Below are 25,302 nucleotides of genomic sequence, written 5' to 3'. Positions count from 1 at the left end.
AAGGGCAAAGGGAAGAAGGGGAACCTCAAAAAGAACGACAAACAAGTTGCTGCTCAAGTGAAGAAGCCCAAGTCTAGACCTAAGCCTGAGACTAAGTGCTTCTACTGCAAAGGAACTGGTCACTGGAAGCGAAACTGCCCCAAGTATTTGGCGGATAAGAAGGATGGCAAAGTGAACAAAGGTATATTGGATATACATGTTATTGATGTGTACTTTACTAGTGTTTATAGCAACCCCTCGGCATTTGATACTGGTTCAGTTGCTAAGAGTAGTAACTCGAAATGGGAGTTGCAGAATGAACAGAAACTAGTTAAGGGTGAGGTAACGATGTGTGTTGGAAGTAGTTCCAAGATTGCTATGATCATCATCGCACACTCCCTATACTTTTGGGATTAGTGTTGAACCTAAATAAGTGTTATTTGGTGTTTGCGTTGAGCATGAATATGATTTGATCATGTTTATTGCAATACGGTTATTCATTTAAGTTAGAGAATAATTGTTGTTCTGTTTACATGAATAAAACCTTCTATGGTCATACACCCAATGAAAATGGTTTGTTGGATCTCGATCGTAGTGATACACATATTCATAATATTGAAGCCAAAAGATGCAAAGTTAATAATTATAGTGCAACTTATTTGTGGCACTACCGTTTAGGTCATATTGGTGTAAAGCGCATGAAGAAGCTCCATGCTGATGGGATTTTGGAATCACTTGATTATGAATCACTTGATGCTTGCGAACCATGCCTTATGGGCAAGATGACTAAGACTCCGTTCTCTGGAACAATGGAGCGAGCAACTGACTTATTGGAAATAATACATACTGATGTATGCAATCCGATGAGTGTTGAGGCTTGTGGCGGTGTCGTTATTTTCTGACCTTCACAGATGATTTGAGCAGATATGGGTATATCTACTTGATGAAACATAAGTCTGAAACATTTGAAAAGTTCAAAGAATCTCAGAGTGAAGTGGAAAATCATCGTAACAAGAAAATAAAGTTTCTACGATCTCATCATGGAGGAGAATATTTGAGTTACGAGTTTGGTCTTCATTTGAAACAATGCGGAATAGTTTCGCAACTCACGCCACCCGGAACACCACACGTAATGGTGTGTCCGAATGTCGTAATCGTACTTTATTAGATATGGTGCAATCTATGATGTCTCTTACCGATTTACCATTATCGTTTTGGGGTTATGCATTAGAGACAGCTGCATTCACGTTAAATAGGGCACCATCTAAATCCGTCGAGACAACACCTTATGAACTGTGGTTTGGCAAGAAACCAAAATTGTCGTTTCTTAAAGTTTGGGGCTGTGATGCTTATGTGAAAAAGTTTCATCCTGATAAGCTCAAACCCAAATCGGAGAAATGTGTCTTCATAGGATACCCAAAGGAGACAGTTGGGTACACCTTCTATCACAGATCCGAAGGCAAGACATTCGTTGCTAAGACTGGATACTTTCTAGAGAAGGAGTTTCTCTCGAAAGAAGTGAGTGGGAGGAAAGTAGAACTTGATGAGGTAACTGTACCTGCTCCCTTATTTGAAAGTAGTTCATCACAGAAATATGTTCCTGTGACTCCTACACCAATTAGTGAGGAAGCTAATGATGATGATCATGTAACTTCAGATCAAGTTACTACCAAACCTCGTAGGTCAACCAGAGTGAGGTCCGCACCAGAGTGGTACGGTAATCCTGTTCTGGAGGTCATGTTACTTGACCATGACGAACCTACAAACTATGAGGAAGCGATGATGAGCCCAGATTCCGCGAAATGGTTTGAGGCCATGAAATCTGAGATGGGATCCATGTATGAGAACAAAGTGTGTACTTTGATTGACTTGTCCGATGATCGGCGAGCCATTGAGATTAAATGGATCTTCAAGAGGAAGACGGACGTTGATAGTAGTGTTACTATCTACAAAGCTAGAATTGTCGCAAAAGGTTTTCGACAAGTTCAAGGTGTTGACTACGATGAGAGTTTCTCACTCTTATCTATGCCTAAAGTCTGTTTGAATCATGTTAGCAATTGCCGCTTTTTATGAAATTTGGCAAATGGATGTCAAAACTGCATTCCTTAATGGATTTCTTAAAGAAGAGTTGTATATGATGCAACCAGAAGGTTTTGTCGATCCTAAAGATGCTAACAAAATGTGCAAGCTCCAGCGATCCATCCATGGACTGGTGCAAAGCATCTCGGAGTTTGAATATACGCTTTGATAGTGTGATCAAAGCATATAGTTTTATACAGACTTGCGGTAAAGCCTGTATTTACAAGAAAGTGAGTGGGAGCACTACAGCCTTTCTGATAAGTATATGTGAATGACATATTGTTGATTGAAATGATGTAGAATTTTCTGGAAAGCATAAAGGAGTGTTTGAAAGGAGTTTTTCAAAGAAAGACCTCGGTGAAGCTGCTTACATATTGAGCATCAAAGATCTATAGAGATAGGTCAAGATGCTTGATAAGGTTTTTCAATGAGTACATACCTTGACAAGTTTTTGAAGTAAGTTCAAGATGGAACAGTCAAAGAAGGAGTTCTTGCCTGTATTGCAAAGTATGAAGTTGAGTAAGACTCAAAGCCCGACCACGGCAGAAGATAGAGAGAGAATGAAAGTCATTCCCTATGCCTCAGTCATAGGTTCTATAAAGTATGCCATGCTATGTACCAGACCTATTGTGCAACTTGCACTGAGTTTGGCAAGGGAGTACAATAGTTATCTAGGAGTAGATCACTAGACAGCGGTCAAAATTATCCTTGGTGGAATAAGGATATGTTTCTCGATTATGGAGGTGACAAAAGGTTCGTCGTAAAGGGTTACGTCGATGCAAGTTTTAACACTGATCCAGATGACTCTAAGTATTAATCTGGATACATATTGAAAGTGGGGGCAATTAGCTAAATTAGCTCCATGCAGTTGTAGACATAAAAATTTGCAAAATACATACGGATCTGAATTTGGCAGACCTATTGACTAAACTTCTCTCACAAGCAAAACATGATCACACCTTAGTACACTTTGGGTGTTAATCACATGGCGATGTGAACTAGATTACTGACTCTAGTAAACCCTTTGATTGTTGGCCACATGCCGATGTGAACTATGAATATTAATCACATGGTGATGTAAACTATTGGTGTTAAATCACATGGCGATGTAAACTAGATTATTAACTCTAGTGCAAGTGGAAGACTGAAGGAAATATGCCCTAGAGGCAATAATAAAGTTATTATTTATTTCCTTATTTCATGATTAATTTTTATTATTCATGCTAGAATTGTATTAACCGGAAACATAATACATGTGTGGATACATAGACAAACAGAGTGTCACTAGTATGCCTCTACTTGACTAGCTCGTTAATCAAAGATGGTTAAGTTTCCTAGCATAGACATGAGTTGTCATTTGATAAACGGGATCACATCATTAGGAGAATGATGTGATTGACTTGACCCATTCCGTTAGCTTAGCACTTGATTGCTTTAGTTTACTGCTATTGCTTTCTTCATGGCTTATACATGTTCCTACGACTATGAGATTATGCAACTCCCGATTACCGGAGGAACACTTTGTGTGCTACCAAATGTCACAACGTAACTGGGTGATTATAAAGGTGCTCTACAGGTGTCTCCCATGGTACTTGTTGAGTTGGCATAGATCGAGATTAGGATTTGTCACTCTGATTGTCGGAGAGGTATCTTTGGGCCCTCTCGGTAATGCACATCACTATAAGCCTTGCAAGCAATGCAACTAATAAGTTAGTTGAGGGATGATGCATTATAGAATGAGTAAAGAGACTTGCCGGTAACGAGATTGAGCTAGGTATTGAGATACCGACGATCGAATCTCGGGCAAGTAACATACCGGTGAAAAAAGGAACAACGTATATTGTTATGCGGTTTGACCGATAAAGATCTTCGTAGAATATGTAGGAACCAATATGAGCATCCAGGTTCCGCTATTGGTTATTGACCGGAGACGTGTCTCGGTCATGTCTACATAGTTCTCGAACCCGTAGGGTCCGCACGCTTAAAGTTCTGTGACGGTCGGTATTATGAGTTTATGTGTTTTGATGCACCAAAGGTAGTTCGGAGTCCTGGATGAGATCGGGGACATGGCGAGGAGTCTCGAAATGGTCGAGACATAAAGATCGATATATTGGACGACTATATTCGGACATCGGAAAGGTTCCGAGTGATTCGGGTATTTTTCGGAGTACCGTGGGAGTTCGGGAATACGGGAGTACATATGGGCCTTAGTGGGCTTTAGGGGAAAAAGAGGAGAAGCCACGAGGACTGGCCGCGCGCCCCCCCATGGGCCTAGTCTGAATTGGACTAGGGGAAGGGTTGCGCCCCCTCTTTCCTTCTCCTCCCCCTCTCCTTCCTCCCCCCTCCTAGTGGGAGTAGGAAAGGGGAGTCCTACTCCCACTAGGAGGAGGAGGACTCCTCGTGGCGCGCCCTGCAAGGGCCGGCCGGCCTCCCCCCTTGCTCCTTTATATACGAGGGCAGGGGGCACCCCATAGACACATAAGTTGATCAGTTGATCTTTTAGCCGTGTGCGGTGCCCCCCTCCACCGTAATCCACCTCGGTCATATCGTAGCGGTGCTTAGGCGAAGCCCTGCGTCGGTAGCAACATCATCACCGTCATCACGCCGTCGTGCTGACGGAACTCTCCCGTGAAGCTCTGCTGGATCGGAGTTCGTGGGACGTCATCGAGCTGGACGTGTGCTGAACTCGGAGGTGCCGTGCGTTTGGTACTTGGATCGGTCGGATCATGAAGACGTACGACTACATCAACCGCGTTCTCATAACGCTTCCGCTTACGGTCTACGAGGGTACGTGGACAACACTCTCCCCTCTCGTTGCTATGCATCACCATGATCTTGCGTGTGCATAGGAATTTATTTGAAATTACTACGTTCCCCAACAATTTCCCCATGTAGCAGTTCCTAGATCGATTTCCCGGCGTGGTTAAATTCCACTTGTGCCTGCTAATAACACCAAAGTGATTGCAAGGTGCTGCATTTCCCAAGTTCATAAATTTTCATGGAAAATATTAGTATCGTACACAGTTCATTGAGTTTAAGCGCGTGCCCGATGTCCAGAAGGCATTTGCATATTAACTGTCCATATTGCAAATTCACACACATGTTAACATAAGGAAACGTATGTGTAACATACTAATCATCGCACACGAGTACTCGCAGATGCATTGTGTACGATACTCCGCCGCCGCAAGCAACTAGTTTGCATTTTTCAAAGTTTTTTGTACACACAGAATCGCACACGAAGTAACTGTATTGACCGTCTGTGTTGTAATTTCACATCGCAAGCAGTTCATCCGGGTCGGCTGTTTGCCACGTATCACACACATCTTGTTTACACGACTCGTTTGTGTTCTTTTGGCTCATCGCAAACAGTTCATGCATGTGAACTGTATGCCGCATATCACACACATCTTGTTAAGTTGAACCGTTTCTGTTGTGTTCCCTAATCGAAAACAGTTCGTCCAAGTAAACCGTATGTCGTATATCGCACACACATTGATATGGCTGCCTGTTTCTGTTGTTCTACCTCATCGCAAATAGTTCGAATGGATTAACCGTGTGTCCTGCATCGCACACACATTGTTATGCCTGCCCGTTTCTGGTGTTCTGCCTCATTGCAGACAGTTTGAATGGATTAACTGTATGCCCTGCATCGCACACGCAACTAAAATCTGAACCATGTTTGATGCATCCGTCATCGCAAATGTTTTGCACCTTTTTTGACATTTTTTACACCATCGTTTGCGATTATGGAATCGCACACAATTTCGGCAAAGGGTCTCTGATCGTAGTGTCGCGTTAGCAGTATCCTGCAGTAGTGTCTTCTCATATGGGCACTCCATAACAAAGTGGCTCACATTGCCACAATTATAGCATGTCCTCACACATTGCTTGCACTTGGCGCCACTTGAGTTGTTCTTGTTGAAGTTGGGCCTTGAGTTCTTCATGCTCCAAAATTGCCTTGAAGCGAGAGCCATGTGCTCATGATAAGCATATTTTGTATCTTTGAGGTTACTCTCCTCTTCTTACTCTTCATCCTCTCCTTCCACACTAGCCTTGGCCTTCAAGGAAAGGTTGGGCTTCTTTGCTCGTTGAGAATGCAACACCGCATTGTTGGCGGTCCTGTCCAAGATCCTCATTGCCACAAACTCATCCAACACTTCACTTGAGGACAAGGTGTGGAAGTCCGGCCTTTGACGGATGACAGAGGACATGGCCTTATGGTAAGGCATCATGGCCTTGAGAAACTTGCTCTTGATCCAATTGTCACTCGTATCCTTGCTCCCATGATCTCGGAGTGAGACCGCAAGAGTGGTTAATCTCTGGTAAGCTCACGAGGTTCTTCATCTTCATTCATTGCAAACTCATTGGCTTCATCTTGCACCACTTCATAGTTGGAGCGTTGAATGCTTGCACTTCCCTTGTAAATGGAAACAACATGTTGCCATGCTTCATTGGCCACGGTAAAAGGTCGGAGATGCGCAATATCTTCGGATGGAATTGCATCTTGGATGATGAAGAGAGGGACTCGTTGAATTGATTATCCGCGGCTTCTCTAGGGGTGAAGTTGCTTGGGTCATGTGGGTAGAAACCTTGCTCAATGATTCTCCAAAGATTAGTATTACTATGATTTAACTGACGTTTAAAGCGATAGACCCAAGAGGCAAAATCCTCATTTTTCACAAACTTAGGAGGAGGACCAACATGATTCAAATGAGTGGAGGGAACCGGTCCTCCATAAGTAAGTGGAGGTTCAACATGGGCAAAGATGCCATTCCCACTTCAACCACTAGATAAAGGAACTTTGTCACTAGTAGCTTCCCCTTTGTCGGAGTTAGCATCCGTCACCTTGTTAGCGGGATCACCCACTTTCATTGGTGCGGTGGATAATTTAAGGCCTTCTAAAAACTTGCTGAACATGCCTTCAACCTCGGTCGTCATGGAGGTTTTCAATGTGTCCAAAGCCGCATTGAACTCCTCACGAGAGACCGAGGATCCCCCATCGGCCGTAGACGAGGACGGAATCACACCAAGGTGCTCCTCCCCACCGTCTACAGTGTCAACCATACTCTTCGGACAGTAAAGTCCTTAATAAAGAGACGAGGCTCTGATACCAATTGAAATGATCGATATAGTTGACTAGAGGGGGGGTTGAATAGGCAACTAACAATTTTTAGCTTTTCTTTACCAATTTAAACTTTGCATCAAAGTGGGTTGTCTAGATATGCAACTAGGTGAGCAACCTATGATGCAACAGCAACAAGCACACAAGCAAGCAAGGGATACAACACAATATAAGCTTGCATGAGTAAAGGTAAGAGATAACCAAGAGTGGAGCCGGTGGAGACGAGGATGTGTTGCCAAAGTTCCTTCCCTTTGAGAGGAAGTACGTCTCCGTTGGAGCGGTGTGGAGGCACAATGCTCCCCAAGAAGCCACTAGGGCCATCGTATTCTCCTCACGGCCTCACACAATGCGAGATGTCGTGATTACACTTTTGGTGCCCTTGGAGCCGACGATCGAACCTTTACAAACAAGGTTGGGGCAATCTACACAACTTAATTGGAGGCTCCCAACGACACCACAAAGCTCCACCACAATGGAATATGGCTCCACGGTGACCTCAACCGTCTAGGGTGCTCAAACACCCAAGAGTAACAAGATCCGCAAGGGATTATTGGGGGGAATCAAATTTCTCTTGGTGGAAGTGTAGATCGGGGCCTTCTCAACCAATCCCTAGAAAATCAACAAGTTTGATTGGCTAGGGTCAGAGATCGGGCGAAAATGGAGCTTTAAGCAACAATGGAGCTGTGACGCCGGGATAATTAAGCTACAGTAATCCCCCGCTAACGGTGCCATGTCATCACATTACTGTTGCTAATCCTCACTTGATCCAAATCATGATTCAATCAAATTCAAATTTAAAGTCAAAAATCCAAGTTTGTCAAACATGAAAACTAAAATGTTCAAAATGTGGCAAATAATCCTTGGATATTTATCAAGTTGGAACCAACCTCATTTGAGTTCCCAAAATGCCCCTGGGATTTTATCTTGTGGTCCAACAATAATTAAATTGGCCTTTCCAATTTCTGAAAATGGTTAGCCAACTCCTTTTGACCCCAAAGTTTTTTATGCAACTTCACCTTGATCCTATCTATTTTTGTGCAAAGTGCCACATTTAACAAAAATATTTCAGTAGCTCGCTTAAATAGAAAACATAGGCAAATCAAAAAAAAGGGGAAAAGAACCCCCGGGCCAAACGGCCCAGCCAGGCCGGCCCATCCGCCCCCTACCTATAACCCCCACTCCCCCAACCGAACCCTAGAGCCCAACCCCCACTCCCTCACGATCCCCACCCTCTCCCTCCAGCGCCGCCAGGGGAGACCCCCACGCTCGATCCCCCACTTCCCTCGCTCCTGAACCCCGCACTCCCCCTCGTTCCCCACTCCCCCCACTCGCTTCCCCCACGCCTCTCTCCCTTTTCTGGATCGGGGCAGAGGGCCCCGACCCCTTCACCACGACGCCGTGGCCCTTCCCCCGGCGCCACCACGCCGGTGCCACCTCGCCGACGCCGCCCGGCGCTGCCCCGTCGTCGTCCTCCTCGTGGCCCCATCCTCCTCCCTGTTCCTGGATCCGAAGGGCCTCCACGCCCCGACCTCGCCGACGGACGCTGCTCGCCGGAGCCGCTCCGCGTCGCCTCGCCTCCTCATCTCTCCCTCGTCGGCTCCGTCAAGCCTCGCCGGCCCCCTGTTAATCTACAATGGGGGTGAGAACCCCTCCTGTCTCCCCCTTACCCCTGTCACCGCCGTGCACGCCCCGCAGTCCCGGCTGCTCACTGTGGTCACCCCGCGCCTTCTTCCTTGCACGCTCGCGCTCAACGTTGCACTGCCGTGCCCGCGGCGCGCGCTAGGCGCCCTTCCCCGCACACGTGGTCGTCCTGCGCATGCTCTGCCCGCTGCCGCCTAGCGCTGCTGCGGCTAGCGCGCCGCACGCCCGTGCCTCCGTGGCACTCGCCGCGCCGCCCTACTCCGGCCAGCCGCCGTGGCCGGCGCCCCCCTAGTGGCCTCGGGCGCACACGGGCGCCCACGCCCGCACACGTTTCGCCCGCCCCGCTTAGGCCCCCTGGCCCACTAACTTTAGGGGCCCACGCCCCTGTTAAAAAACGTTTAAAAAAATATAACATTAATAATAATATTATTAATTAATTAGTTTAATTAATAACTTAACTTAATTACTTCTGTTTAATTTACCTAATTAACTTGTTTAGTTAATTAATACCTGTTAATTAAACTATGACTATGACAGCGGGACCCATATGCCAGTTTAACCAGTCAACACTCTGTTGACTGCTGACATCATGATGATGTCAAGCTGACGTCATAATTCCAATTTTGAATTAATAATAATTTCAGAAAATGTTTAAAACTTTGAAAAATAATATAAAATAATCTGTAACTCGGATGAAAAAGTTTTCTACATGAAAGTTGCTCAGAACGACGAGACGAATCCGAACACACGGTTGGTTCGTCCGCCACACGTTCCTAGCACAGCGAACATGCAACTTTTCCCCTCCGGTTCATCTGTGTGACAGACGTCCGGAACCGGGAAAACCTCCCCGGATGTTTTCCCCCTTCGCCAGTATCGCCGAACGCTGCGGTAGAACACGTGTAGCTCTGCCTGTTGTCCTGTTATGCTCTTGCTTACTATGTATTTACTGTTTCTCCCCCCTCTTCTCTCCGGTAGACCCCGAGACTGCCGCTGATGCCGTTGTGATCAACTACGTCGACGACGACCCCTTCTTCTGCTCTGAGCAACCAAGCAAGCCCCCCTTTGATCATCCCGATATCGCCCATTCCATTCTCTCATGCTTGCATTAGATTTTGCTACTGTATTTGATTGCTCCTATTCTGATGCATATCCTGCTTTTGTACCTGCATTTGTTACCTACCTGCTTCTCCTAAACAGCTTAGTATAGGTTGGTTAGTGATCCATCAGTGACCCCCACTTGTCCTTGTTGCCCCTGCTTCATCATCGATGACTCGATCTACGTGATCGACGACCAGAGCCCGACACCTCACATCACATCACGCCCCTTTTTTTGCTCGACTCTGCAGAGCTAATATCGAGTGCCGAGGGTGATCCCTCATAACGCACTCCTGATGATAATTCTGTAGTGTAGCTATTCGGTCGTGGTCATCGAGGGTGATTTCCTCTTTCACCATTCCCGATACGGCTCTGTCGTTCAACACCTCAAGTGTGAACCTCGAGGGTGGTCCCTCTTACGTTCACCTTGATGATTACATTGAGTGGAATCCTCCGGGGGGTGATTCCTCGGGTTTTCCCCTTGATGTTTGGACACACGATTACCTTGACATTACTTGAGACCTTTGGGAAAGTCGGGCGGGCCCGGAGAGCACCCCCAAGATGGTTACGAGGCACGGCCGGGAAGTCAGCCAGCCCTCGAGTGGGCTGGGCTTGCCCTTGCCGTATTTCCTCGAGACGGGGCGACGGGGTCATGTTATCGTGAGTCTCTGCTCGTCTCCGCGAGCCCCCAATGCACTAACAGGTTTGGGTATTTGTTCTGAGTTGGCCTTTGGCCTTTACGCACTAACCACCACGCGAGAATAGATATGAGCCTCGACGTCGTGGTATCAGCCGAAGCTTTGTCAGATGTCCAGTTCAGCATTGTGGCATGGTCAGATCGTGCCATCCACTACACGGGTGGTGCTGGTATCCACCCTCCACACAACGACCCGGAGTGCAACGGGCGATGGGCCCAGACCCCGGAGTGCTTAGGAGGTAGACCGGCGGGGACCTCTCTGCTGAGACTAGGTAGGGCTGTGACGTGTTGATCTTCCGAGGCCGGGCATTGACCCAGAAAAGTGTGTCCGGCCAGAGTGATCGAGTGTGTTGGAAAACGTGGTGCACCCCTGCAGGGAAGATCTTTATTCGAATACCCTGTCCACGGTAATGGACATTCAGACTTATATCTTGATCTACTACAACTAGAAATGGATACTTAAGATATGTGGCTCCGGGATTGCTTTCTCGCAGGGAGTCGAGGAAGGATCTCTAGGCTTTATTGCTACAACATGTTTGTTAAATATAAACTGCTATTCTTTACTCTTCTACATGCTGCAAGATGCTTGGAGCTGCTTGAAGATGCTAGTCTTCGATAGGCTAGGCCTTCCCCTCTATTCTGGCATTCTACAGTTCAGTCCACAGATACAACCCTTCCATTTGATACCATTGCATACTTAGTTTAGATCTGATGCTTGCGAGTACTTTGGATGAGTACTCACGGTTGCTTTGCTACCCCTTTTCCCCCTTCCTTCTTCTTTCCGGTTGATGCAACCAGATGGTGGATCCCTAGAGCCAGTTGCCACTGCCGATGGATACTACTACATGGAGATCGTCGACGACCAGGAGTAGTTAGGAGGTCCCAGGCAGGAGGCCTTGCCTCTTCGATCGTTGTTGCTTTTCTGTTTGCCTTCTTAAGGCATCCTTGTTTAACTTATGTCTGTACTCAGATATTGTTGCTTCCGCTGACTCTTGTGTATCGAGCTTGTATTCGAGCCCTCGTGGCCCCTGGCTTGTATTATTAGAATTTGTATCTAGAGGTGTGTTGTGATATCTTCCCGTGAGTCCCTGATCTTGATCGTACACATATGCGTGCATGATTAGTGTACGGTCGAGTCGGGGGCGTCACAAGTTGGTATCAGAGCCGACTGCCTATAGGAACCCCCTTTCCAACTCCTTGGCCGAAGTTGAGTCTAGTGTTTGAAAAACTGATTTACTAACATGGTTGTGTGGCTTATGGGCCCACGTCGCCAATTGGGTGGTATTAGGATCTTTTATTCCTCGTCTATACTCTGGGACTCTGATCTCTCTTCTATTCGGTTAAATGATTTTGTTAACTCTAACTCTAGGATCTCGTAAATACTTTCTCTCGGAGAGCCCCTCACTCCAAATGATTGCTTGGTGCACCAGATGATTCTGAAGATACTCTCCCATGTTTTACCGAGTCCCTTGTACCCTTCGCCGTTGCGATCCCTACCACCGATAAATCCTTAGGTGTAACTACCTACATTGTCGTTCATACAGTCATTCCTCGTTGATCTTATTATTACAAGATACCCTGAATTTCTCCTTATTTGTTCCGAGAATACCTTGTGCCTACTGCCTTGCAGTTCCTTGCCACATGCATATCCCTTCGGATAATTACTCGCTCTTATCGAGTATCCATTCATCCCCAGTTATTCTTATGCTCCATAAGATACTTTATAATACAATCCGAGCTTTCGAGGACCTCTGTCGCCTATTGCTCTATAAGGTCTTACATGCCTACACTCTGGTTAATTCCATATTCCTAGCTGTATCCATTGACGTCCTTTCTCATTATTACTTTGAGTCTTTTGATTTGATATGTTTGTGAGTAGTCACAATCATCAGTTGGTCCTTATAAATTATCATTCCGGCTCAAACGTCTTCCTGAACATGAGTTGGTTCTAGGCCAATCAGATTGCCATCGGTTGTGCCCTAAGTCTATTCAACTTATCCATTCTTGATCAGAGCGTTTGCTTCTGATCCCTTGACATGGGAATCATAATTCCTTTGCATTTTGAACTCTGTATTAGTCAGTTGCTTCTATAATCTGACCTTCGTGCATTCTTTCTTCTTCTGGTTGAGTACCGTTGCTCACATCAGATCCCTTGTGGACCACCAGATCCTCTGTGGATTTTATCCGACAACATCCTTCATATTCAATAACCTTGTGAACCTTCCCTCGGATACATAATGCCTTTGGTAAATTGTACCCCTCGTTCTTGTCAAACATACCCTTCTTCCGGGCTTAATTTACTCATGAAGTTGTGGTATATGTTCCTAAGATGCCCCTATGGGTTGAATCTATGGCTTCCCTAAACTGTGTGAACCCGAAGATTATGCAAGTTATATCTACTGGCGTTTCTTTGGATAAATTTTCAATTCTACAACTTTGACAGAGACGAGAAGTAAATGAAAAGTTGTGCATTAGAGAAGTGGGAGTCGACCTTGAGCCTTGTGTTCATGCCCATGGACCCGATGTGGAGCTTAACATGGAAGCTTCTTGTTATAATAATAGCCCCCTTGCGATAAGTTCATCTCGTATCCATGTTTGGTCCTTTGCAATCGTGGTTCCGACCATATTGTTCTTGTTTGATCCATTTATCGGACAAGTTAAAGTACTTGTCTTATTCAGATCGTTTCACCTGTTCAACCTCTACATTGATATACCTTCGGGTATTATCCTCTGGTATCTCGAGAATATCACGGAACTACATAACCTCTTATGAGTTTTTCATCAACTATTATTCTCGCCGATTCAAATTTTCCATGGGTTCTGAGTTGTTAGACGCTCGAGAACACCGATAACTGATTCAAGTCTCCATTGCTTTGTTTAACCTTTCTTGCAACCTAACATATCTGAGCAGTGATAATTCCCTGCTTATGTAAACACCTCGGTGTACAACTCTGTCAGTCAGACCTTGTTACTATTGTTGATGACATTCCGGTAGCCACCGATGGACAAGAACTTTGCCTATTGGTCCGCCTCGTCTTAACGAGCAGGAAAATGGTTCTCTCCGTCCCTCGCCCTTGGTACCAACGTTGTTGCCAACATAACTGACAGGTTATCCTCTGACCTGCCTTGCTATCATGACCATGCAAATGTTAGCACCCTTCCTGCTTTTAACCCACATGGTGGGCCCATAACCCATAGTTCCACAGGATCGAAACCTGACTCTCCTCAACAACCTTGATTCTGAAATATTCTTTGCACCTGGTTTTGTATGTAAATCATGAGCTAACTTCCTCACCAATTTTCATTCCAGTATCAGAGGCAACATTATTCTTCGTTGCTCCGAACCCATTCATCACCTGTTTTAGGCATCAGCTGGATGCCTACCTGGTTGATAATTATTGAACCTCCTTATAGCACTCTCGATACGTTTCCTGGTGCTTCTAAAACCTCCTTGCTTGAGATAACTACCGGATACCGATCCTCTCAGACGTCCATCCTTATAACTTTCCCCTTACTCCACCTCTTAAATCTCGGGACGAGATTTCTTGTAGTGGAGGAGAATTGTGACGCCTGGATAATTAAGCTACAGTAATCCCCCGCTAATGGTGCCATTTCATCACATTACTGTTGCTAATCCTCACTTGATCCAAATCATGATTCAAATTCAAATTCAAATTTAAAGTCAAAAATCCAAGTTTGTCAAACATGAAAACTAAAATGTTCAAAATGTGGCAAATAATCCTTGGATATTTATGAAGCTGGAACCAACCTCATTTGAGTTCCCAAAATGCCTGTGGGATTTTATCTTGTGGTCCAACAATAATTAAATTGTCCTTTCCAATTTCTGAAAATGGTTAGCCAACTCCTTTTGACCCCAAACTTTTTTATGCAACTTCACCTTGATCCTATCTATTTTTGTGCAAAGTGCCACATTTAACAAAAATATTTCAGTAGCTCGCTTAAATAGAAAACATAGGCAAATCAAAAAAGGGGAAAAGAACCCCGGGGCCAAACGGCCCAGCTGGCCCACGGCCCAGCTAGGCCGGCCCATCCGCCCCCTACCTATAACCCCCACTCCCCCAACCGAACCCTAGAGCCCAACCCCCACTCCCTCACGATCCCCACCCTCTCCCAACAGCGCCGCCAGGGGAGACCCCCACGCTCGATCCCCCACTTCCCTCGCTCATGAACCCCGCACTCCCCCTCGTTCCCCACTCCCCCCACTCGCTTCCCCCACGCCTCTCTCCCTTTTCTGGATCGGGGCAGAGGGCCCCGACCCCTTCACCACGACGCCGTCGCCCTTCCCCCGGCGCCACCATGCCGGTGCCACCTCGCCGACGCCGCCGGCGCTGCCCCGTCGTCGTCCTCCTCGCGGCCCCATCCTCCTCCCTGTTCCTGGATCCGAAGGGCCTCCACGCCCCGACCTCGCCGACGGACGCTGCTCGCCGGAGCCGCTCTGTGTCGCCTCGCCTCCTCATCTCTCCCTCGTCGGCTCCGTCAAGCCTCGCCGGCCCCCTGTTCATCTACAACGGGGGTGAGAACCCCTCCTGTCTCTCCCTTACCCCTGTCACCGCCGTGCACGCCCCGCGGTCCCGGCTGCTCGCCGTGGTCACCCCGCGCCTTCTTCCTTGCGCGCTCGCGCTCAACGTCGCACTGCCGTGCCCGCGGCGCGCGCTAGGCGCCCTTCCCCGCACCCGTGGTCGTCCTGCGCATGCTCTGCCCGCTGCCGCCTAGCGCTGCTGCGGCTCGCGTGCTGCTCGCCCGTGCCTCCGCGGCACTCGCCGCGCCGCCCTACTCCGGCCAGCCGTCGTGGCCGGCGCCCCCCTGGTGGCCTCGGGAGCACACGGGCGCCCACGCCCGCACCCGTTTCGCCCGCCCCGCTAAGGCCCCCTGGGCCACTGACATTAGGGGCCCACGCCCCTGTTAAAAAACGTTTAAAAAATATAACATTAATAATATTATTATTAATTAATTAGTTTAATTAATAACTTAACTTAATTACTTCTGTTTAATTTACCTAATTAACTGGTTTAGTTAATTAATACCTGTTAATTAAACTATGACTATGACAGCGGGACCCATACGTCAGTTTGACCAGTCAACGCTCTGTTGACTGCTGACATCATGATGACGTCGTGCTGACGTCATAATTCCAATTTCGAATTAATAATAATTTCAGAAAATGTTTAAAACTTTGAAAAATAATATAAAATAATCCGTAACTCGGATGAAAAAGTTTTCTACATGAAAGTTGCTCAGAACGACGAGACGAATCCGAACACGCGGTTGGTTCGTCCACCACACATTCCTAGCATAGCGAACATGCAACTTTTCCCCTCCGGTTCATCTGTTTGACAGACGGCCGGAACCGGGAAAACTTCCCCGGATGTTTCCCCCCTTTGCCAGTATTGCCTAACGCTACGTTAGAACACGTCTAGCTCTGCCTATTGTCCTGTTATGCTCTTGCTTGCTATGTATTTACTGTTTCTCCCCCTTCTTCTCTCCGGTAGACCCCGAGATTGCCGTTGATGCCGCTGTGATCAACTACGATGACGACGACCCCTTCTTCTTGTCTGAGCAACCAGGCAAGCCCCCCTTTGATCATCCCGATATCGCTCATTCCATTCTCTCATGCTTGCATTAGATTTTGCTATTGTATTTGATTGCTCCTATTCTGATGCATAGCCTGCTTTTGTACCTGCATTTGTTACCTACCTGCTTCTCCTAAACTGCTTAGTATAGGTTGGTTAGTGATCCATCAGTGACCCCCACTTGTCCTTGTTGCCCCTGCTTCATCATCGACGACTCGATCTACGTGATCGACGACCAGAGCCCGACACCTCACATCATATCACGCCACTTTTTTTGCTCGACTCTGCAGAGCTACTATCGAGTGCCGAGGGTGATCCCTCATAACGCACTCCTGATGATAATTCTGTAGTGTAGCTATTCGGTCGTGGTCATCGAGGGTGATTTCCTCTTTCACCATTCCCGATATGGCTCTGTCGTTCAACACCTCAAGTGTGAACCTCGAGGGTGGTCCCTCTTACGTTCACCTTGATGATTACATTGAGTGGAATCCTCCGGGGGTGATTCCTCGGGTTTTCCCCTTGATGTTTGGACACACGATTACCTTGACATTACTTGAGACCTTTGGGAAAGTCGGGCGGGCCTGGAGAGCACCCGCAAGATGGTTACGAGGCACGGCCGGGAAGTCAGGCAACCCTCGAGTGGGCTGGGCTTGCCCTTGCCGTATTTCCTCGAGATGGGGCGATGGGGTCACATTATCGTGAGTCTCTGCTCGTCTCCGCGAGCCCCCAATGCACTAACAGGTTTGGGTATTTGTTCTGAGTTGGCCTTTGGCCTTTACACACTAACTACCACGCGAGAATAGATTTGGGCCTCGACGTCGTGGTATCAACCGAAGCTTTGTCAGATGTCCAGTTCAGCATTGTGGCACGGTCGGATCGTGCCATCCACTACACGGGTGGTGCTGGTATGCACCCTGCACACAACGACCCGGAGTGCAACGGGCGATGGGCCCAGACCCCGGAGTGCTTAGGAGGTAGACCGGCGGGGACCTCTCTGCTGAGCCTAGGTAGGGTTGCGACGTGTTGATCTTCCGAGGCCAGGCATTGACCCAGAAAAGTGTGTCCGGCCAGAGTGATCGAGCGTGTTGGAAAACGTGGTGCACCCCTGCAGGGAAGATCTTTATTCGAATACCGTGTCCACGGTAATGGATGTTCAGACTTATATCTTGATCTACTACAACTAGAAATGGATACTTAAGATATGTGGCTCCGGGATTGCTTTCTCGCGGGGAGTCGAGGAAGGATCTCTAGGCATTATTGCTACAACATGTTTGTTAAATATAAATTGCTATTCTTTACTCTTCTACATGCTGCAAGATGCTTGGAGCTGCTTGAAGATGCTAGTCTTCGATAGGCTAGGCCTTCCCCTCTATTCTGGCATTCTACAGTTCAGTCCACAGATACAACCCTTCCATTTGATACCAATGCATACTTAGTTTAGATCTGATGCTTGCGAGTACTTTGGATGAGTACTCACGATTGCTTTGCTTCCCCTTTCCCCCTTCCTTCTTCTTTCCGGTTGATGCAACCAGATGGTGGATCCCTGGAGCCAGATGCCACTGCCGATGGATACTACTACATGGAGACCGTCGACGACCAGGAGGAGTTAGGAGGTCCCAGGCAGGAGGCCTTGCCTCTTCGATCGTTGTTGCTTTTCTGTTTGCCTTCTTAAGGCATCCTTGTTTAACTTATGTCTGTACTCACATATTGTTGAATCCGCTGACTCTTGTGTATCGAGCTTGTATTCGAGCCCTCGAGGCCCATGGCTTGTATTATTTGAATTTGTGTCTAGAGTTGTGTTGTGATATCTTCCCGTGAGTCCCTGATCTTGATCGTACACATTTGCGTGCATGATTAGTGTACGGTCGTGCCGGGGGCGTCACAGGAGCTTGGGGAGGGAAGAGGTGGTCAACTTGGGGAAGAAGACCCCCCTTTTATAGTGTGAGGAAGGATCCAACCGTTACCCACTAGTTCAGCCCGCGACATGCGGTACTACCGCACATACCCACAGTACTACTGCAATGACATGTGATACTACCGCTGGGCAGTGCGGTACTACCGTTTGTGCGGCAGGGGCCAGACAATGCCCTGTTGCGTAAAGCAACAAGCGGTAGAACCGCCAGAGTGGTACTACCACGCGCCCTTGCAGTACTACCGCAAGGTAGGCTTCCATCTGGGTTGGGAAGGCACGGACTAATAAAATTACATCCGTGGCTACTTCCGCTGAGTTTTGGTCTGTGCAAAAGTCCAGCACGGTACTACAACTCACACGGAGCGGTACTACCGCGTAGGGTGCGGAAGTAAAAAATTACTTCCGCCCCTACTTCCGCGCATTTCACCGTTCTGGGCTAGCAGCCATGGTACTACCGCGTGCTAGGGGCGGTACTACCGCTGCAGCGGGCGGTACTACCGTGGGCCACTGCGGTACTACTGCTCCCTTGAGCAGTACTACCGCAAGCCACAGAACAGTAGCACTTGGAAGCCTTCATCTTCGCAACGACAAGGGAAACGGCCAGTGCTCCAAAGAAGCGAAGGAAAGGTGGTGCAAAGGAACAGATGTGTACATGTTGATTCCACCCTAACCTTTTCGAAGCGGACCCCTTCTTAATAGTACGGCTTTCCTGCGACTCAAATCCACCGAAGAGAAACATAGAGAAACGTTGTCTTCGATAGGCTCCGAGGGGCACCAAATCGTCTTGTGCCTAGACATGAGATATATGAAATGCTCAATGCACACGATTAGTCCACAAATGCATTGTCATCAATCACCAAAACCACTTAGGGAGAAATATGCCCTTACAGCATAAACACATAGGAATGAAATATGTGAAACAATTATGATAATGCAACAAACACAATAGACACACGACAACAACTAAAAATAAATGGATGGCAACTGGAGCATCGGTCTCGGGGCGTCACAACACTCCCCCACTAACAGAAGATCTTGTCCCGAGATCTTAGGAACGAAACGGAAGAGAAAGAGGATGATGAAAATGAAAAGATGGGGAGACGAACGAGAAATTCCGAAGAAGATAATCGACTGAAGAGGACTCACCGTGACATCGAACTTGGATAGAATTTGTGTATATCCGGAAAAATAGAAGAGTCAGGTAGGATCCTGGGGAAAAAACCTGTGGGTTAGGGCCCACTAAAGAGAAAACACCGTTGAAAAGGGTTGTAGAATGAGAAATGATGCACTGGAACGACTGAAAGACTTGAATGAGGTGACACCCTCGAAATAGAACGAACGAGTCTTGAGAGAAAACACGAATCTCCTGAGATATCTTCGGAACTTCGGAGCAATTGAGTAGCGAGAGGCGAACGCGCAAGGATAAATGTTTGAGCCAAGGAAAAGAATACGATCAACATCAAAATACTTGAATTGAATCCATCGGAAAAGAAAGCGAGACAAACAATGATGAACTAGACGAGAATTCACCATTGAAACAATTAAGGAAACAATGAAGAAGCTTCTCCTGAATAGAATGGGTACTCGACTAAGGATTGCGGCTCCGTGAAGAAAAGGGTGGGCGGGTGGGAAAAAACAAAGGCAACTTGAGACGGATGGAATGGACACAGTTGAGAAGAACTGAGAATTGATCTTGAAGAGGATCGAATCAACTTGCAGAGAAGTGCACCGGATGAAAAGCATTGACAACGAACGAAAACACCTGTGTGATCCTAAAGAAAAATTTGAAGGGGAGAGGACTAGAATCAAAAAACCTACGTCACGATTCCTCACCAGAGCGGCGAAGGGGATGAGGAGTAAAAAGAATTCCTAATCTCCGATATAAGTAGAATCCAAAATAGTTTTATTCTATACTTGACAACGGCCAAACTAAGATCAATCAAGGGGCTCCTATGGTTGGTCTAGGCTCTGATACCAACTTGTAGCACCCAAGATGCGATTCTATCCCAATCACGTGATGAATTCATGATTGGGGCACAATCGCATTTCAAGCACATAACAAGGTGGATATCATTACAACATACCATGTACTGAATATATGAGAATACAAGATAAAGGCTTACACTCGCCACAAGCTACAACATGAACACATCATATCAATACATAGCAGTAATCATACAGAAGAGCAGGATCCGACTACGGATGAAAACAAACGAAAAAGAAGAACGACAACCACCCTGCTAATCCCAGGCTCCCGACCGGGAACCTATCCCTTGATCGAAGAAGAAGAAGCAGAGCGAACGGAGGAGGTGTACAGCGATGTGCACGAGCACGGACTCGAGCTCAAGGTCATGGCCATGGCAGCCGAAACCAGCGACGCGCGGATGATGGCTATGCGGACAAACGAGAATAGATAGGGATATGGGAAGTATCGGGGCTTCATCGAGGGTTTTGCCGGCGTCGTCGAACATGGCGAAGGCATGGAGTCGAGGCAAGGACGCGCTGACGAAGACGTAAATGAGCAAGTGGATGAAGACACGCTCCGGGAAGAAGATGTAGCTGATCCGGGGCGCGTGGACGCGAACGTAGTGGAAAGGAGACGGCGGAGAGGCGGCATGGGGAGGCGCTGACGGAGACGACAGGAAGCTCGCTGAGCTTGGCACTTCTCCGATCCGTGAAGGAGACGAAGTAGAGGAAGATGGGGACGTCGTGGATGAAGTCCTCGGGCTCGGCTGTGCGCGCAAATGACATCGGGGCAACCTCCTCTTGCATCTACACGAAGAAGCGGGGACCCAGAGGCTCTCCTATGCCGACGACGAGCTCGTGGCTGCACCGGCCATGGCTCCTAGAGGTGGGGGAAGCAGGCGCGTGGGGAGTGACCAACCTCCGGGCGACGGCGGAGGAGGGAATGAAGAGGATGGGGGAACCCTAGGGCAGAGGTTGCGTAGTTTATAAGGAAGGGTGCGAGCGCCGTGGCTTGCCACCGAGGCCATGTACCCCTGCTCGCGGGTTTTACCGTGAGGGGGAGCTGGCGAGAGGAGGAAGAAAAAGGTAAGGGGAATGACAGAATGACAGGTGGGTCCAGGGAAGGGGTAAACAGTGGCCGCGTGGGAATTTTACCATGGGATGGAGTTGGGCTGCGGGTCTGCCGCGCTGAGCAGCTGCTGCTTTTCCTTTTCCATTTCTTAAAACAGAAACAAAAGAGCAAAAAGCCCAGTGGTAAAGGAGAGGGGTAAGGAGGAAATAGATGTGCCCCTGGACTCCTGGAATTATACACCATTTGATAAAATTGCTTCGGACATTTTTAGAGGTAGAAAAATAATACAAGTTTGAATAAAATTCAAACTTGGACCATTTTTGAACCCAACCAAAACATCTTCAAATGAGCTGAAAATTGGTAGGAAGGGTGTAGGCATGGTGCAATAGCATCAGGAAAAGAATGAACATTTATGGAGGAGGGCAAAATGTCACTTGCCAAAATGAAAGAAAGAAGAAGGAAGGAGGAGGTGATTATGCATGATCATACATGGAGCAATCAACAAACATAATGTAGGGGCAATGCACGTGATGGACTTGGAAACAATATGGATGACACAATGCTATAATATGATGCATGAGGCAAAGGATGGCATAATGCAAAATGACAAGGGGCACAATGCAACAAAATGAAATGGCACAATGCAATATAATAAAAGATGAACATGATGCAATAAACAAAACATAGCATGGCATTCATCATGATCATGGCATAAACACATAGAAATGAAATATGCGAAACAATTATGATAATGCAACAAACACAATAAACACACCACAACAACTAAAAGAAATGGAAGACAACTAGAGCATCGGTCTCGGGGCATCACAAGCTCTCACATTGTCCACGATGCCTCCTGGCCCGTCGTCGCCGCCACTCCGCTCCGCCGGTGCCGCCACCCCGCTCCGCCGGCGTCGCTCGGCCTTGGCTGTCCGTGGGGCATCGAACCAGACGGGGGATCGAGTTCGGTTTCATGAGCCGACGTAACAGCGTACTGATCGAGACGAGCGGAAGCGCCTGGACGGAACGAGCTAAAAAAAGGAGCGCTATAGCGGATGTCGTGGGATGCAAATAGGGGACAGGTGGCACAATCTCACGTCGGGTACGCACGGGAGGATTCGTGGAGACGGTTTTCATCCAATTTTTTTCCAACCGAAGTGTTGTTTGAATAACAGGGTTATATTGACAATAAATATAGTAGAAGAACTAGCTTTAGTTAGCACCTCTTAGATGGGATAGTTTTTTTTGAATGGGTTAGATGCAACCGTGCACCGATGGGCCGTGGCAGAGAGTAAACATGATCGAAGATAAGGACAGAGAAGAAAAGGGGGACATCGCATATCATGCGACTGCTGCGCGGAAGAGATTACTACAAGCGAATGCGCCAGAATAATTTCCAGACAGAACAGAATGGTGCGAGAAGGGTTAACACAGCACAAGGCATACTCTTGTAGCTTTCTTAACTAGATTTACAGCACGATTGCGGATTTCTGCACTCGAAGTCGAAGGGGGAAAATAGAGGAAGGCTGGACACGAGGCAAGCTTCCCAGTGCAACAATCGATCAAGCCACAGGCACATGCGCGGCCCTCCCCCTCTGCCCACTGGCCCGGCCGGCGGAGACGGCGCAGCTCCGGCTCCTGGCAAACGGCACGCCGGCGCCGGCGAGACCAAAGTCGCACGGGCCGTCCTCGTCGATCTTCAACATGGCCACGCTCCGGCTCCTGGGCACCGCCGGCGGCCGCTCCGGGGCCGCCCGTCTCTCCGACGCGGCGCGCATGAGCTCCCGCAGGTCGTCGTCGCCGTCGTAGGACCGCGAGGAGGATGAGGGGGAGGCGGAGAAGCTGTGGTAGCCGGCGGCCCTACTGCACGGTGCAGGCGCGGCGGCGAAGGACGGGTAGCCGAAGGAGGCGTCGGACGGGAATTGGCCCGCGCAGCTGGTGAGGCTCCGCACGTAGAGGTCGCGCGCGCGGCCCAGAGCCCGCCGCGGCGCGTGCCACAGCCAGCTTGCCAGCTTGCCGCCGCCGTTGCTGCCCATTCGGCTCATGCGCCGCTGGTTAAGCCCCTCTACCCCCTCGCTAATTACACTGTTAATACTACTAGCTTTCTTCTAATTCGAACCAGAGATGGACGCGGGGAGAAGAGAAGAGATGCGGCTCGCGATTCAGGGGGGTGCTTATATATAGAGAGAGGGGGAGAGAGCGAGCGAATGATCTGATTTGCAGAAATATGGTCTTTATTTTGCTTTCTATGAGTACTAGTACGGAGTACTATTCAACGCGATAATAATTGTACAAAATAGGGGTATAATACGAGTATGGTATTTTTTTTCTTCTGTACCATTGTGAGAGACGAGCCCATAGGTGGGTGGCTGGTGATGACCGGGCACTTGACAGGTGCATGTCCCAAGTTGTGATTACAGGGTAGACACACGCGTGTACAGTACTCCTACATTGCATCAGAGATGCGTGTGGATCCACGTGAGTGCGGCTCCAAGAATTGATGACAATCGTATGAAGAACATGTGATTGATGTTGTGTAGATACCTTACGAAATTTGTGGATTTGATTCCTACTAGGCTCGGTCCAAATGAAGTTGCTATACGAACTGGATCGTTCCGATGAGCATCCCCTGTCAATATCGACCGGATTCGGACCGCGCACTCTCCAGTTGATCCAAACTTTCTTTGTGCCCTACTGGATGTCTCAACCTAGCTAGCCAAACCATAGTCGCATCACATCACATCTCCCTCTGTTTTATAAACCACAACATCACATCCAATCTGGGACTATAGAAAGATGCAAATGGCGCCACCATTGGCATCAGCTATTTTCATAACACATAAGAAGCATCAGATGCCTTTTTTTTAGTTATTATATTGAAGGGGAAGCAAGCATGGGGTGATGTATATGCGACCCTCCAGTTCTTGATTATGAAACACAACACTTGGAACCGGTTGTCTCTGACTAATACTTCAGAGTAACTGACATAGACATTAACTAATATATGCTGGTCTTAGTTTTGTAGTAGAGATCAATGGTCTCACCTGTGCACGGTCCATGGCTGACTTTTGGGACGAGCAAGCAATCAATGCTTGCCAGCCTTGCGATTTCATGAACGCGTGGTGATATGAATTGCGTGGGGACGTCAAATTAAGGGCGCCGTATGTACTGCTGATAATAATAGATATAGTGATAGATTTTAGTTGTAGTATAAATTTAGGACTGTGATATATAGCCAACATTTCAATTTTAGCGATAGAGACCAACACCTCTCATCATGCATGCACTAGAGTAAAAACTGATGTCATCTTATATTTTTCTCATTTGAAAAATTTAAAATGTTTTGTTGCTTAAACTGCCGGTCTGATTTAAAATCCAATCTTGCCATTAAATCCGTCGCGACGAGACATTCAAAACTAGATCTCACATTGATATGTTTCAATATATTTTTCTCAAGACAAAAGTTACGAGGACACTGATAATGTAAGTTAGGACATCTCCAGCACTGCCCCTCAAAATGCCGACATACGTCTGGAGCGACCCCCAACTCTCGCGACCCCCGCGTCGCCTTCCCCGGCGGCGGCGGGGGAACCCTAGCCGCGCCGCCGCGGCCCCCTCCCCACCTCGTCCCACCTCCTCGCAACCGCCTGAGGCAGCCGCCGGGCAAGCCCAGGGCGCCAAGGATGGTGGCGGCGGGGCCTCGGTTGCCCTACTTCTGTGTGGGGAACCCCGGATCTGGAGCGGCGGCTCCATTGGCAAGGCACGGCCGACTAGCAGCCGTGCGGGCGGTGGATCTGGTGTCCCGACCACGTGGGCGACGGGATCCGGTGGTCGTTGGCGGCCGGCGGCTGCTTCAGCGGCGGCCGGTGCGCACGATCTAGCGCCTCCCCTCCTCCCCTGTTCGGCGTGCGGGCCAGCCTGGTCGGGCCGCGCTTACTCTTGGTCGCCGGTTCTGTACAGGAGGCGCTGCTGGTGGCGGAGATCTAGTTCGGCGAAATCCCTGACCGGTCGCGCCGACGGCGACGCCTGAGGGCGCCGTTCCCCTCCTTGCAGGCGTCGGTATGGATTGATCTCCTCACTTCACCTTCCCCTAGGTCTCCCTGGTGAAAGCCCTAACTTTGTTGGGCGGCGGCGGCGCTCACGGCG

At 48.2% G+C, this 25,302-nt stretch overlaps 1 protein-coding gene across 1 annotated transcript; it reads right to left on the bottom strand.

Annotated features, from left to right (window-relative positions):
* Positions 1 to 22,581: 22,581 nt before the first annotated feature.
* On the bottom strand, positions 22,582 to 24,286 carry LOC109736019 (uncharacterized). The gene has a single exon (XM_020295233.4). The coding sequence runs from the start codon at positions 23,199 to 23,201 to the stop codon at positions 22,719 to 22,721; it is 483 nt and encodes a 160-aa protein (XP_020150822.1). The 5' UTR covers positions 23,202 to 24,286; the 3' UTR covers positions 22,582 to 22,718.
* Positions 24,287 to 25,302: the final 1,016 nt, after the last annotated feature.

The sequence above is a fragment of the Aegilops tauschii genome, chromosome 2 (genome assembly GCF_002575655.3).
Source record: "Aegilops tauschii subsp. strangulata cultivar AL8/78 chromosome 2, Aet v6.0, whole genome shotgun sequence".
NCBI lineage: Eukaryota > Viridiplantae > Streptophyta > Magnoliopsida > Poales > Poaceae > Aegilops > Aegilops tauschii.
The sequence above is the reverse complement of the archived record's forward strand: the minus strand, read 5'-3'. Positions and strand labels throughout refer to the sequence as shown.